This window comes from Trachypithecus francoisi, unplaced genomic scaffold (assembly GCF_009764315.1).
Source record: "Trachypithecus francoisi isolate TF-2019V2 unplaced genomic scaffold, Tfra_2.0 Lachesis_group3, whole genome shotgun sequence".
Classification (NCBI taxonomy): Eukaryota; Metazoa; Chordata; class Mammalia; order Primates; family Cercopithecidae; genus Trachypithecus; species Trachypithecus francoisi.
This window is the reverse complement of record NW_022681468.1, coordinates 46,841,525-46,853,701: the sequence shown is the minus strand read 5'-3', so window position 1 is coordinate 46,853,701 and position 12,177 is coordinate 46,841,525. Positions and strand designations below refer to the sequence as shown.

At 38.9% G+C, this 12,177-nt stretch overlaps 1 protein-coding gene across 4 annotated transcripts in view; it reads left to right on the top strand.

Moving 5' to 3' along the window:
• Positions 1–7,244, top strand: part of ARID4A (AT-rich interaction domain 4A) — a 74,580-nt gene extending 67,336 nt beyond the window's left edge. For all 4 annotated transcript variants that reach the window (XM_033187904.1, XM_033187902.1, XM_033187903.1 and 1 more), the window contains 2 exons: positions 481–627; positions 5,500–7,244. In XM_033187904.1, the coding sequence (XP_033043795.1) occupies positions 481–627; positions 5,500–5,603 (251 nt within the window). In that variant the 3' untranslated portion in view covers positions 5,604–7,244. The remainder of the gene's footprint in view (positions 1–480; positions 628–5,499) is intronic.
• The last annotated feature ends 4,933 nt before the right edge of the window (positions 7,245–12,177 follow it).

Genomic DNA, 12,177 nt, shown 5'->3' with positions numbered 1-12,177 from the left:
GTTGTCTTAAGTATAAATCTGTGTCTTTCCATAAAATTAACTTGATAAATATTGACTTACAGGAAGGTCTCCATTAAGAAGACATGTATGATTTATATAAATCAGTGAAACTGAAGTGCCCTTTGTAGCACTAACTACTGTATAACTAGTAGTAGTGAAGAAAATGTCAATACAGGGAAACTATTCTGATAACTATAATTATAGATAGGTCAGGGTTGGTTTGTGTTGATGTTTTCTTATGTTTTTCTGATCATTTAAGTAATAAATGTTTAGTATAGAACATTTGGGATCTAAAAATAATTCTTAATCATGAATTTAATTCACATCTTCCCTGTTTACAATCTTTTTTAGCTTACTGTACTAGGTTTTAATAAACTAAAGCTTTTGTTGATTTATGAGTTAGATGTTTGATAGAACTGCCATCATTGTTCTCAAAGAATTATTTTAAAATGCAAATTAACTTTTTTCCCCCCCTTTTAGATGAATTAGATAATATGAACAGTACGGAGAGAATCTCATTTCTCCAAGAAAAACTACAGGAAATCAGAAAATATTATATGTCTTTGAAGTCTGAAGTTGCAACCATAGATAGGAGGAGAAAAAGATTAAAAAAGAAAGACAGGGAAGGTAATTTTATTATAATTTTTCTCCTCTTATATTTCAAAACTATATCCTATCATTTTAGAAGATTTAAATTTGATACTCTTTGAATATAGCACACATTTATTAAGTGCTGTTTTTAAATTCCTAGTGTTTTCTTTTGCTGAAATGAGTAGGTCAGCAACTGAGTTAATCAAAATGACACCCTTAAAAGGGAGTATGAACTGTCTTTCAAAATGTGTGGTTGTACTAAATGTGATGGATTCTCAGGTAGAGCATACTCCTTCTGAAATTCACTCTTTGCTCAAACATTTATTGGCACCTATTAATAGGCACTGTATTTGTTGTGGGGTTCACCAAAATGAATGAATCATAAGGCTTATTCTCAAGGAGATTATCTTGTTGGGATTAGAAATCATTCCCTAAACAACTAAAAGATAAGATAGTGCCGCCCAGCAACTTTAATGAGCATGTGCCGTGCGCCAGGCACTGCCAGGTGGTGGAAGTGCAGAAATGAGTTAGACACAGACTTTCATCTCAGAGATCTTAACATCTAGTGGAACAGTGTGTGCCCTAAGAATGATATTAGCAAGTATAGGAATTAGTGGAAGGAGAGGTTACTTTGGAGTAATCACAGAGAGGGAGTAGTGTCTGAGCTAGCCCTTCGGGGCTTATAGGATTAACTTCTAGTTAAACATGAACATGTCCATATACAATCCATCCCCAAGCCCTGTTAAAATAACAGTAAAGGAAATTAAGAGCCCTAAACTCAAAAGGACAAGAGAATGACCACAGCAGACAAGAAATGTCAACAGTATATCTTTTGGAAGCTGCATAACTGATGGACTACTATAACTGTCCTAGCAGATGAGATACTGCTGAAACTAAGCTTGCTTGTCCTCATAGTGAGACAAAATAACAAGAAGGAAGACAATTCATACCATGTAACCCCAGAAAAGCCCTCAGAAGGGATATGGGACAATGCTGAGAAATGGGATTGGTTGAAAATGGAAGGAGAAATTGGATCTCCTCTTCCCATCAGTGAAGCAAGTCTACCTCACCCCCAACTCAAGCAGAAAATAGATTAACTTAACGGAGAATGAGGAAATCAGTAGGCTTGTAGACTTGGGGGCACCAGCCACAGCTGAGGGTAATGATTAAGTGCTAAGCCAAAATAGTGGATGGAGTGAAAGTTTGCGTACTGAATAGTTAGATTGCTGTGCCTCTTCGTTAGAAGAGGCCTAGTCCTCTTGGCTTCCTGAAAGCTGGCAGCTAAGCTTATGCTTATTCCTGGGAGGAGATTGGAAGATTCTTCTAAAGAAAATGACCAGCCCAAGAAAAATTACCTACTATTTGGATGTTCCTGAAACAAAAATCAAGATCCTTGACAATCACTACATGTGCACTGTCCATATTTAAAAGCCCTGATGTTCATACACAGCTTTCAGTCAGCTTTTTAATGTTAAATATGGAAGCCACATGACCAGACATTTGAGGAAAACCCCTACATAAAGGCAGAAGCCAAAGTAAAAAAAAGGAACTGGAAAAAAACAGATAATATACCATATTTTAAAAAAAAAAGCACTACTATTCTTAATAGTTAATCCAAGTTGAGTATCCTTTATTTGAAATGCTTGGGTCTAGAAGTGTTTGGGTTTTTTATTTTTTCAGATTTTGGAATATTTGTACATAATTAAATATCTTGGTGATGGGACCCAGGTCTAAACACAAAATTCATTTATGTTTCATAGACACTTTATACACATAACCTGAAGGTAATTTTATATAATACTTTAAATAATTTTGTGCATGAAACAAAGTTTGTGGTAAGTGCTTATGTGTGGAATTTTCCACTTGTGGCATCACATGGATGCTCAAAAGTTTCAGATTTTGGATTTTTGGATTAGGGATGTTCGATTTGTATCCAGAGGTAAAGGGAAAGATACTGCTACCTTGAAACAAAAGCATAGTAACTATTTTAAAAACTGAGAGAACAAGAAGGATATCTTTAAAATATGATAGCAGGAATTTAGAAAAATTAATAAGGCAGTGAAGCTGAAGAAATTCCACTAGAGGATCAAAAAGACAATAGGAGAGAAGAAATAATAGAAATATGGAAACTGGTGAGGAGCTCCAACTTCTGAATCATAGGATTTCTAGAAGGAGAGTTGAATAAACAAGAGGAAGTTGTCATCAGAGAAATAGTTTTAAAATTCTAGAACTGAAGGATGTGAGTTAGAAAATTGAAAGGACTCACTGTGCCCTCTATAAATAATGGGAGTGAAAATCACCAAAGCATATGAAATTTCAGAATCCTGTAGATAAAGAGTAGATTCTAGGCCTGGCACAGTGGCTCATGCCTGTAATCCCAGCATTTTGGGAGGCGGAGGCAGGTAGATCACTGGAGGCTGGGAGTTTAAGACCAACCTGGCCAACATGACAAAACTCCCTCTCTACTAAAACTGCAAAAGTCAGCCGGGCGTGGCGGCAGATGCCTGTAATCCCAACCACTCAGGAGGCTGAGGCTTGAGAATCACTTGAACCCGGAAGCAGAGGCTGCTGTGAACGCCGAGATCGCGCCAGTGCACTCCAGCCTGGGTGACAGAGTGAGACTCTGTCTCAAAAAAAACAAAAAGATTCGAAAAATTTACCATATAAAGATACATATATAAAAAGAAATGGATCTTAGAACAGCATCAAGAGTCTTACATCTGATTTCTCAATGGTAGTACTAGACACTAGAAGCCAAGCTAAGACGACATGGGATCTGGCAAACAAGGAATCCTATGTAGGAAAATAGAGAAGGAATATCTGAAGGTGATGGTGAATGGAAGCTGTAGGATGACCACTGCATAGCAGACTTAGAAAGCAACTATTCCGGGAGTAGGATGGAACAGGAGGTGAAAGCTCCAGAAGGGATGTCTCTTAAAAAACAAATAAAAGGTAAATTACCTGATAGAGTTGATCATGTTGAGAGAAGTTTTCTGCCTCTAGTAGAGATTTAGAGGATGACTTTGTGGTAGAGTGACCTGTCATGTGTGGTCTTGACCATTGTGCTCCAAGTCCAGCAGTTTTTAATTCCTACAAATAGGAACAGGGTGGAACAAATGGAAAGAGATCAGACTTCTCGTGTTCATCCTTTTAAAAGCTGTAAATACCAAGATGTCTTTATAGAACTTTTGAATATCAAAAGAAGAAAAGAACAAATTAGCAAATTAAAATTACTTCAGAGAGCCCACCACTGCTCTGGGGTCAGTTTCCTAAAGGTGACATACATTTCAGACAATTAAAATTTTTTTTTTTTTTTTTGAGACGGAGTTTTGCTCTTGTTGCCCAGGCTGGAGTGCAATGGCACGATCTTGGCTCACTGCAACCTCCGCCTCCCAGGTTCAAGCCATTCTCCTCCCGAGTAGCTGGGATTACAGGTGCCCGCTACCATGCCTGGCTAATTTTTGTATTTTTAGTAGAGATGGGGTTTCACCATATTGACCAGGCTGGTCTCCAACTCCTGACCCCTAGTAATCCACCCACCTCGACCTTCCAAAGTGTTGGGATTACAGGCGTGAGCCACAGCGCCCGGCCAAAAAGATTTTTTTATTACCATCTTTTTTTGGGGGGCAGGGGAACAGTCTGTCACCCAGACTGGAGTGCAGTGGCGTGATCACGGCTTGCTGCAGCCTCACACTCCTGGGCTCAAGCGACTCTACCACCTCAGCCTCCCAAGTTGCTGGTATCACAGGTGCCTGGGACCACTGTTGCCTGCCACCACACCCAGCTAATTTTTTAGTTTTTTTTTTGTAGAGACACATTCTCACTATGTGGTTCAGGCTGGTCTCGAATCCCTGTTCTAAAGCAATCTTCTTGCTTTGGCCTCCCAAAGTACTGAGATTATAGGCATGAGCCAACATGCCCAGCTTATTATAGTCTTTTCTCCATTTTTATTTGCTTAGGTTTTCATAATGAGTTATTAAACTGAAATTTGAGTGATTTCTGGCATATATATAAGAATTTGTTGCCTGGGCATGGGGCTCACGCTTATAATTCCAGCATTTAGGAGGCTGGGGCAGGAGGATGGCTTGAGCCCAGGAATTGGAGACCAGCCTGGGCAACATAGCAAAATCCCATCTCTACAAAAAATTAAAAATTTAGCTGGGTGCAGTGGCATGCACCCATAGTCTCAGCTACTTGGAAGGCTGATGCGGGAGTGTCGCTTGAGCCCCGGAGGTTGTAATGATACTTGAATAAACAAAAATTAAAACTTCAAATAAAATAGGAACAATCAGGGAAAGATTGGCAGAAGACAAGAGTTTTGCAAGGAAAGAGAAGATAAAAGCAAAGAACTTAAAAAGTGGCAAAACACCTAATGCTCAAAGTACTGATCCCTAATCTGTGTTATGTCCTCCTGGAGAAAATTACATTAAAACCATTTGAGGACTTTTTGCTTATAACACATTACTTCGTCCTGATCTCCATGATTCTGATACCTGTCAGAGGAAATTCTCTGAGTTAAGTTAATTCTTTTATGGTCCTATGACCCATAGATAAAGCAGAAATTCCCTATGGTTCTGTGTTTATCTCACTCAGGTTTACCTTGTTTCTGACTGAGCTAAGTTCCTTCAGGGGATCTCCCAACTAGAGGTTTAAGAGTTTTTGTCTCTTTAATCTTTATATTTTATGATGTCTTTTTAAGTGTTGAGTAGTACCTAACTGACCAAAGACTAACTCCACTTAATTGAGCCAAACAAAATTTTTGCTGACAATTTGTTACTCCTTCATGTGACATATAAGAGGCCTGTGATTACGGTGAATAATGTTAAGAATTTTATTTCTAATTTGCTGTTAGCTAGGTATCTTTGTGTAACAGTTTTTGGATCTAACATAGTTGTTTTGATTCCACAGTGTCTCATGCGGGAGCCTCCATGTCATCTGCTTCATCAGACACTGGAATGAGTCCCTCATCATCATCTCCCCCACAAAATGTACTTGCTGTAGAATGCAGGTGATAAACATTTTCTCTACCTTCCCAGCAGTTTGCTGCCATGGACATAAATCCCCAGACCCTGAATTACAACCACAGAAAGCACTCAACTGGTTTGACATTGCTAAGTATATCCTATATACTTTTCCAGGCTGGATTGTATCTATTCCCCTCTCTCTTTTTTTTTCTTGTTGCAAAAAATAAGCTGATTAATAAGTGAAGGTTAAGCAGCCTGCCATATTTGTCATAATTTTTCCTCTTTACTTTTTTTTCGTTTGTTGTGATATAGAACAAAGGGCACTTAGCAAATTTGAATTTGTATAATAAAGTTTTCAGGTGTTATAGAAATCATAGACAAGCAAGTGCACATGATAAACATCAAAATATTACCCAGCTGAATAGTTACTGCTGCACTTTCACTAAGATGTATTTGAACACTTGGTGAGTAGGGGGTTTATGTTGTGTTTTTTTCATTATTTTTTTTTTTTTTTTTTGTGGAAGCACTTGCTATTTAGAACTGCCAAAGTATATGTTCAGCAGTGTGCCCAGGATTAAAGGTGTAAATGGGACAAAATAAATTGTGAAAGGAAGTGTAGTTGACTGAAAACTACAGTTGTAATAAGTCTTCCACTTTTTATAGGATTTTTGAGCACACAATTATGCAAATATTTTAATGTTTATTAATGTTTACAGTGGAATTGTGAATAAGTTTTCAGTGGACTATCTTATCCCTTGACAAAAATATTTTGTCTTTTTTCTATGTAATTTCAGAGTTTTTATTTTGTTACAAAAAGACAAAAATGAAATATATAACAACAATGAAGTTATTTAACAAGATTTCTAAAGCTGAAAATTTTGTGTAAAATAAGGTATTATCTTGCAACTTGTTAAATATATTTATTCAGACATTGGATGTTGTATTTTTATGTATTTTTTAAAATATTAATAAAATTGAAAAAAAGAAAATTCTAGGTTAATTCACTCTTTGGATGACAATAGCTCTCAGCTGTCCTTTTTACAGGAGGTTGCATCCTGCAGCCTTGCCTGTGTTAAAGGGAGTCTGTCTCAGTCCATCAAACAGTATAGAACTATAAATGGGCATCTGGATCATTAAAGTATGTCCTTGTTTAGAAACTTTGGCAGTCCTAGTATTTAAACTGTTTTGAGGATCAAATTTTTGGTTGCCCTTAAGATACTTTGTCACAGTTTTTATGTTTGCTATACTGCCGAATGAATTTATATCTCCCAAAGTTGAGATGCAACAACTAAGTAAAGCAACTATGTATGCTTTGTCTGTGAATTGTTCCACAGACTGATACATTTTGTAAATAATTCTTCCAAAATCATGTATTTAAAGCAGTTTTGCATATACATTATGTAAAAAGGTGATTTTTTAAAAGCAATTTTTAAATTCATGTTTGTACGTTGAAAGGGGTTTTTTTTTAAAACCTCCTTTTCTGTGTTTAATATGCTGTAGAATAATAACCTAGATGCTCTAGACTGTATATCAGGATCTGATTTACAAGAAAAAGTCAGAGCTAAACACTAGTGATGGCATAGCATTACTGAAATCATTGTTTCTTAATTTCATTTTACCACATTGTGAACTTGTGATTCAGATTCCATTTTCTCAGAGAATTAAAAACAAAAAAGTACTCTTGTAAAATGCACTTTTCTGTCTTTTCTTTGCAAAGCAGAAGTATTTCAATGTAAAATAAAAATGGAGCTCAGTGGGCAGTATTAATAAAGGCCATGTTTTAAACATAGGCTTTATACTTTTAGTTTTATTTTAAGTGATTGCTTTTTTCCTAAGTGCTAATAACTTACAGTTGGAAAATCAGATGTCACAAAACCAAGCATTTTAGTATATTCTTCAGCCTTTATAATAAGTTATTTCTACTAATTATAAAAATGAAAAGAAAAGTGTCATTTAAATCCAGTTGGACCTAGGAGGCAACTTTAGATTTATACATTAAATATTTTAATGATTTCCTTCTGTAGCAATTCAATAAATGGGAGATAAATAAGTTATCAGCTTGAGTACTGTCCCTTCTAATTGATACAAATTTGGTCATGAAGCATTGGGATGTTGCTACAGAGAACAAAACTGTATATTCATTGAATAGATACACACTGTTAAAATCCTTTTATCTGGAGGCTGGAAAGGATTATGAAACTAACTGAATATTGACTAAGTATGACATTTCAAATATTGAGCATATTTTGAGTTTAGGTTAACTTTGAATAGATACCTCTTACATGTGACTAAGAAGGTAAAAATATAGGCCGGGTGGGGTGGCTCACACCTGTAATCCCAGCACCTTGGGAGGCCAAGGCAGGTGGATCACAAGCTCAAGAGATTGAGACCATCCTGATCAACATGGTGAAACCCCGACTCTGCTAAAAATACAAAAATTAGCTGGGCGTGGTGGCGTGCGCTTGTAGTCCCAGCTACCTAGGAGGCTGAGGCAGGAGAATCACTTGAACCCGGGAGATGAAGGTTGCAGTGAGCCCAGATCGTGCCACCGCACTCCAACCTGATGACAAAGCAAGACTTTGTCTAAAAAAAAAAAAAGTAAAACTATAAAGACACTCTAATATAATGGAAGTTGCCATCTATAAAATCGTTATTTAAAAGATGATGGAGCTTTCTGTTTTAATATTGCATTGCATGCTTTTATTTCAGTTTTTGAAACAGGGTCTTGCTCTGTCACCTGGGTTGGAGTGCAGTGGTGTGAACACGGCTCACTTCAGCCTTGACCTCCTGGGCTGAAGCGATCCTCCCACCTCAGCCTCCTGAGTAGCTGGGACTGCAGGCATGCACTACGACACCTGGCTAATTTTTAAATGTTTTGTAGAGACAGGGTCTTGCTATGTTGCCCAGGCTGGTCTTGAACTCCTGGGCTCAAGTGATCCTTCTGCCTCGGCCTCCCAAAGTGCAAGGATTATAGGCGTGAGTCATTGTGCCCAGCTGGCCATTGTGTGCTTTTATTGTTTGTTATTTTGTGTTAAATTTCTAGTTTTCTTCTCTTTCAGTAAGAAAGATGGTTGCACTTAGCATATTAAAAGACTACTACATACTATGCCTTCTATGAAATTGCTTTAAGTTATGAAAATCTATGTGGATTGCCCAGTTAATTTGCTTATATACCTTTCTTTTCTTATAAGCCCTGTAATTTTTTTTTTTTTTGAGACAGTCTTGCTCTGTTGCCCAGGCTGGAGTGAGTGGTGCGATCTTCGCTCACTACAAGCTCCGCCTCACGGGTTCATGCCATTTTCCTGCCTCAGCCTCCCAGGTAGCTGGGACTACAGGCACCTACCACCATGCCCAGCTAATTTTTTGTATTTTTAGTAGAGACGGGGTTTCACCGTGTTAGCCAGGATGTTCTCAATCTCCTGACCTCGTGATCTGCTCGCCTCAGCCTCCCAAAGTGCTGGGATTACAGGCGTGAGCCACTGCACCCGCCCTTAAGCCCTGTAATTTAACATAGCTATCAAGATTGTGAAAGCATTCAAAGCTATATTCAACCATGTATAAAACCTATTAACAGAATTCATTCATTGATGATTTATTGAGTATCTTCCATGTGCTAGGCATAAGCTTAAGGCCCAGGAGCCACAACGGTGAACAAGACAGAATAAAGTCCTTCTCTTCATGGAATGTATAATCATGGTATAATGATAGATGTAAACAGTTAACTCATGTAATTATTATTTTTTTATTACAGTCTCTGCTTATCCAAACTCATGTAATTGTAAGTGCAGGTATAATAAGCATATGAAGTTATGGTGTGCCGTGAGAGAATGATACAGAGCCCACTAGTTTGAAGGCAGGGGTGGTATGGAAAGGCTTTGCAGAGAAAGCAACAGTATAACTGAACTCCAGTGAAGATTATGAATTGGCTGGGGAAGTAGAAGGAGAGCTATGGAGAGTATAGTGTTCCAAGAACATGGGGGAGGAGAGATTGGTAGAAATAGTCCAGGTAATGAGCCAAGGCAAGAGTAGACCTGATGCAGGATCCGAGTCAAGTAGGACTGAGAGTGGTAGGGGAACAGGAGCAAAAGGGACAGGTGGTCAAGGTTTGAGCAGTTCCCTACCACTCTCAGCCCTACTTATCCGGAGCTGTCTCAAGAGCCACTTTTCCATGAAGCTTTTGCTGACTTCTCACTACCACCAGAATAGTGCCCTCTTCAATCTGTGTTATTTTACTTGACAATTTACCTGATGTTTACTTGTGCATGTGTGTTTCTACCCTACTAGATGATTGAGTTCTTAAAGCCAGACGTTTGTTTGTTTTTTAGTAGAGACAGGGTTTCACCACGTTGGCCAGGCTGGTTTCAAACTCTTGACCTCAAATGATCCACCCGCCTTGGCCACCCAAAGTGTGGGGATTACAGGTGTGAGCCACCATGCCCTCCTTTTTTTTTTTTTTTTTTTTTTTTTTTTGAGACGGAGTCTCGCTCTGTCGCCCGGGCTGGAGTGCAGTGGCCGGATCTCAGCTCACTGCAAGCTCTGCCTCCCAGGTTTACGCCATTCTCCTGCCTCAGCCTCCCAAGTAGCTGGGACTACAGGCGCCAGCCACCTCGCCCGGCTAGCTTTTTTCTGTATTTTTTTAGTAGAGATGGGGTTTCACCGTGTTAGCCAGGATGGTCTCGAACTCCTGACCTCGTGATCCGCCCGTCTCGGCCTCCCAAAGTGCTGGGATTACAGGCTTGAGCCACCGCGCCCGGCCACACCATGCCCTCCTAAAGCCAGAGATTTAAAAGAGGTCTTTAGGGTAATTTTTTTGTTTGAGACAGGGTCTTACGTTTGACTACTGTCACCCAGCCTGGAGTGCAGGGGTGTGATCATGGCTCACTGCAGCCTCTATTTCCCTGGCTCAGGTGATTCTCCCACCTCAGCCTCCCAAGTAGCTGGAACTACAGGCGTTCACCACTTTGCCTGGTTAATTTTTTTATATTTTTAGTAGAGACGGGGTTTCGCCATGTTCCCCAGGCTAGTCTTCGAATTCCTGGGCTCAAGCAGTCCACCTGCCTCAGCCTTCCAAAGTGCTGGGATTGTAGGTGTGAGCCATTGTGCCAGCCAACGTTCTTTTCACAAAGTAATTTTAAAAAATAATTTCAAAAGTGTTAAAGTAGATTTGTTTAACAGTCTGATCTGAAAATATTCCTAAATTGATGAGCTTTTTTTTCCTTCTCTCCTTGTTCTTCCTTTTCCCATTACTTTCATGTGGTAACACACGGATTTTTATCACATTAAAGGAAGAGTACAGTAAGTGATGACATCCATCATTAGTGAAGGTTGGTTGACTCTTAGAATGGAGTTCGCCCTAATGCGGAATTTGTAACAAATACATGCTTAAGAGTAGAAATTTTTTTAGTTCTTTAAATTTTATTACAAAATCAAATGTTTTCCATGTTGACAAGCACAAAAAACTTCTTTTATTCATATAGCTCCATTATGTATCTCTTTAAACAGAACAAGGGCAGTGCTTATAATTTTGGTGTTTGTACTTAACATAATTATGAAGCTATCTTCATTTTGTAATCTGTGTCATGCAGAATTCATGTTGAAAAGTTCTTTTGTAAAAAGCTTAAGGAACTTCCACATAGATAAAATAAATGATTACTCTGTACAAGTAATTGGATTTCTTCTCGAGGCTAAATTACATTAAGCAACACAATCTGATTCAAGAATCCCATCATTTTAGGGTTGCCAGAGTGAGTAAATAAAAATACAGGATACCCAGTTAAATGTGAATTTCAGAAAACAGATACTTTCCTTACATAAAGCTATCCCATGTAAAAATGGTTATTTATTAAAACACACTTAGGCTGTGCGTGGTGGCTCATGCCTGTAATCCCAACACTTTGGGAGGCTGAGGTGGATCACCTGAGGTCAGTAGTTCAAGACCAGCCTGGCCAACATGGCAAAACCTCATCTCTACAAAAAATACAAAGATTCGTGGAATGTGGTGGTGCATGCCTGTATTCCCAGTTAGTTGGGAGGCTAAGGCAGGAGAATTACATGAACCTGGGATGTGGAGATTGCAGTGAGCCAAGATAGTGCCACTGCATTCCAGCCTGGGCAATAGAGCAAGACTCCATCTCCAAAAAAAAAAAAGGCCGGGCGCAGTAGCTCACGCTGGTAATCCCAGCACTTTGGGAGGCCGAGGTGGGCAGATCACAAGGTCAGGAGATTGAGACCATCCTGGCCAACATGGTGAAACCCCGTCTCTACTAAAAATACAAAAATTAGTTGGGTATGGTGGCACGTGTCTGTAATCCCAGCTACTTGAGAGGCTGAGGCAGGAGAATCGCTTGAACTAGGAGGTTGCAGTGAGCTGAGATCGTGCCACTGCACTCCAGCCTGGCAAGAGAACAAGACTCCATCTCAAAAACAAACACAAAAACCTCAGACTTAACTAGGTATCCTGTATTTTATTTGTAAACCCTATACTAAGTTGCCCTTCTGCTATAACACAAAACATATATTTATTATCCTTAAAGAACTTTTTTGGTCCCAGTTGGAGGGTAACAAATTGCTCAGGTTTTCTCTTGGTTTCCAGGAATGAATGTGCATGGGCAGCCCATCACTG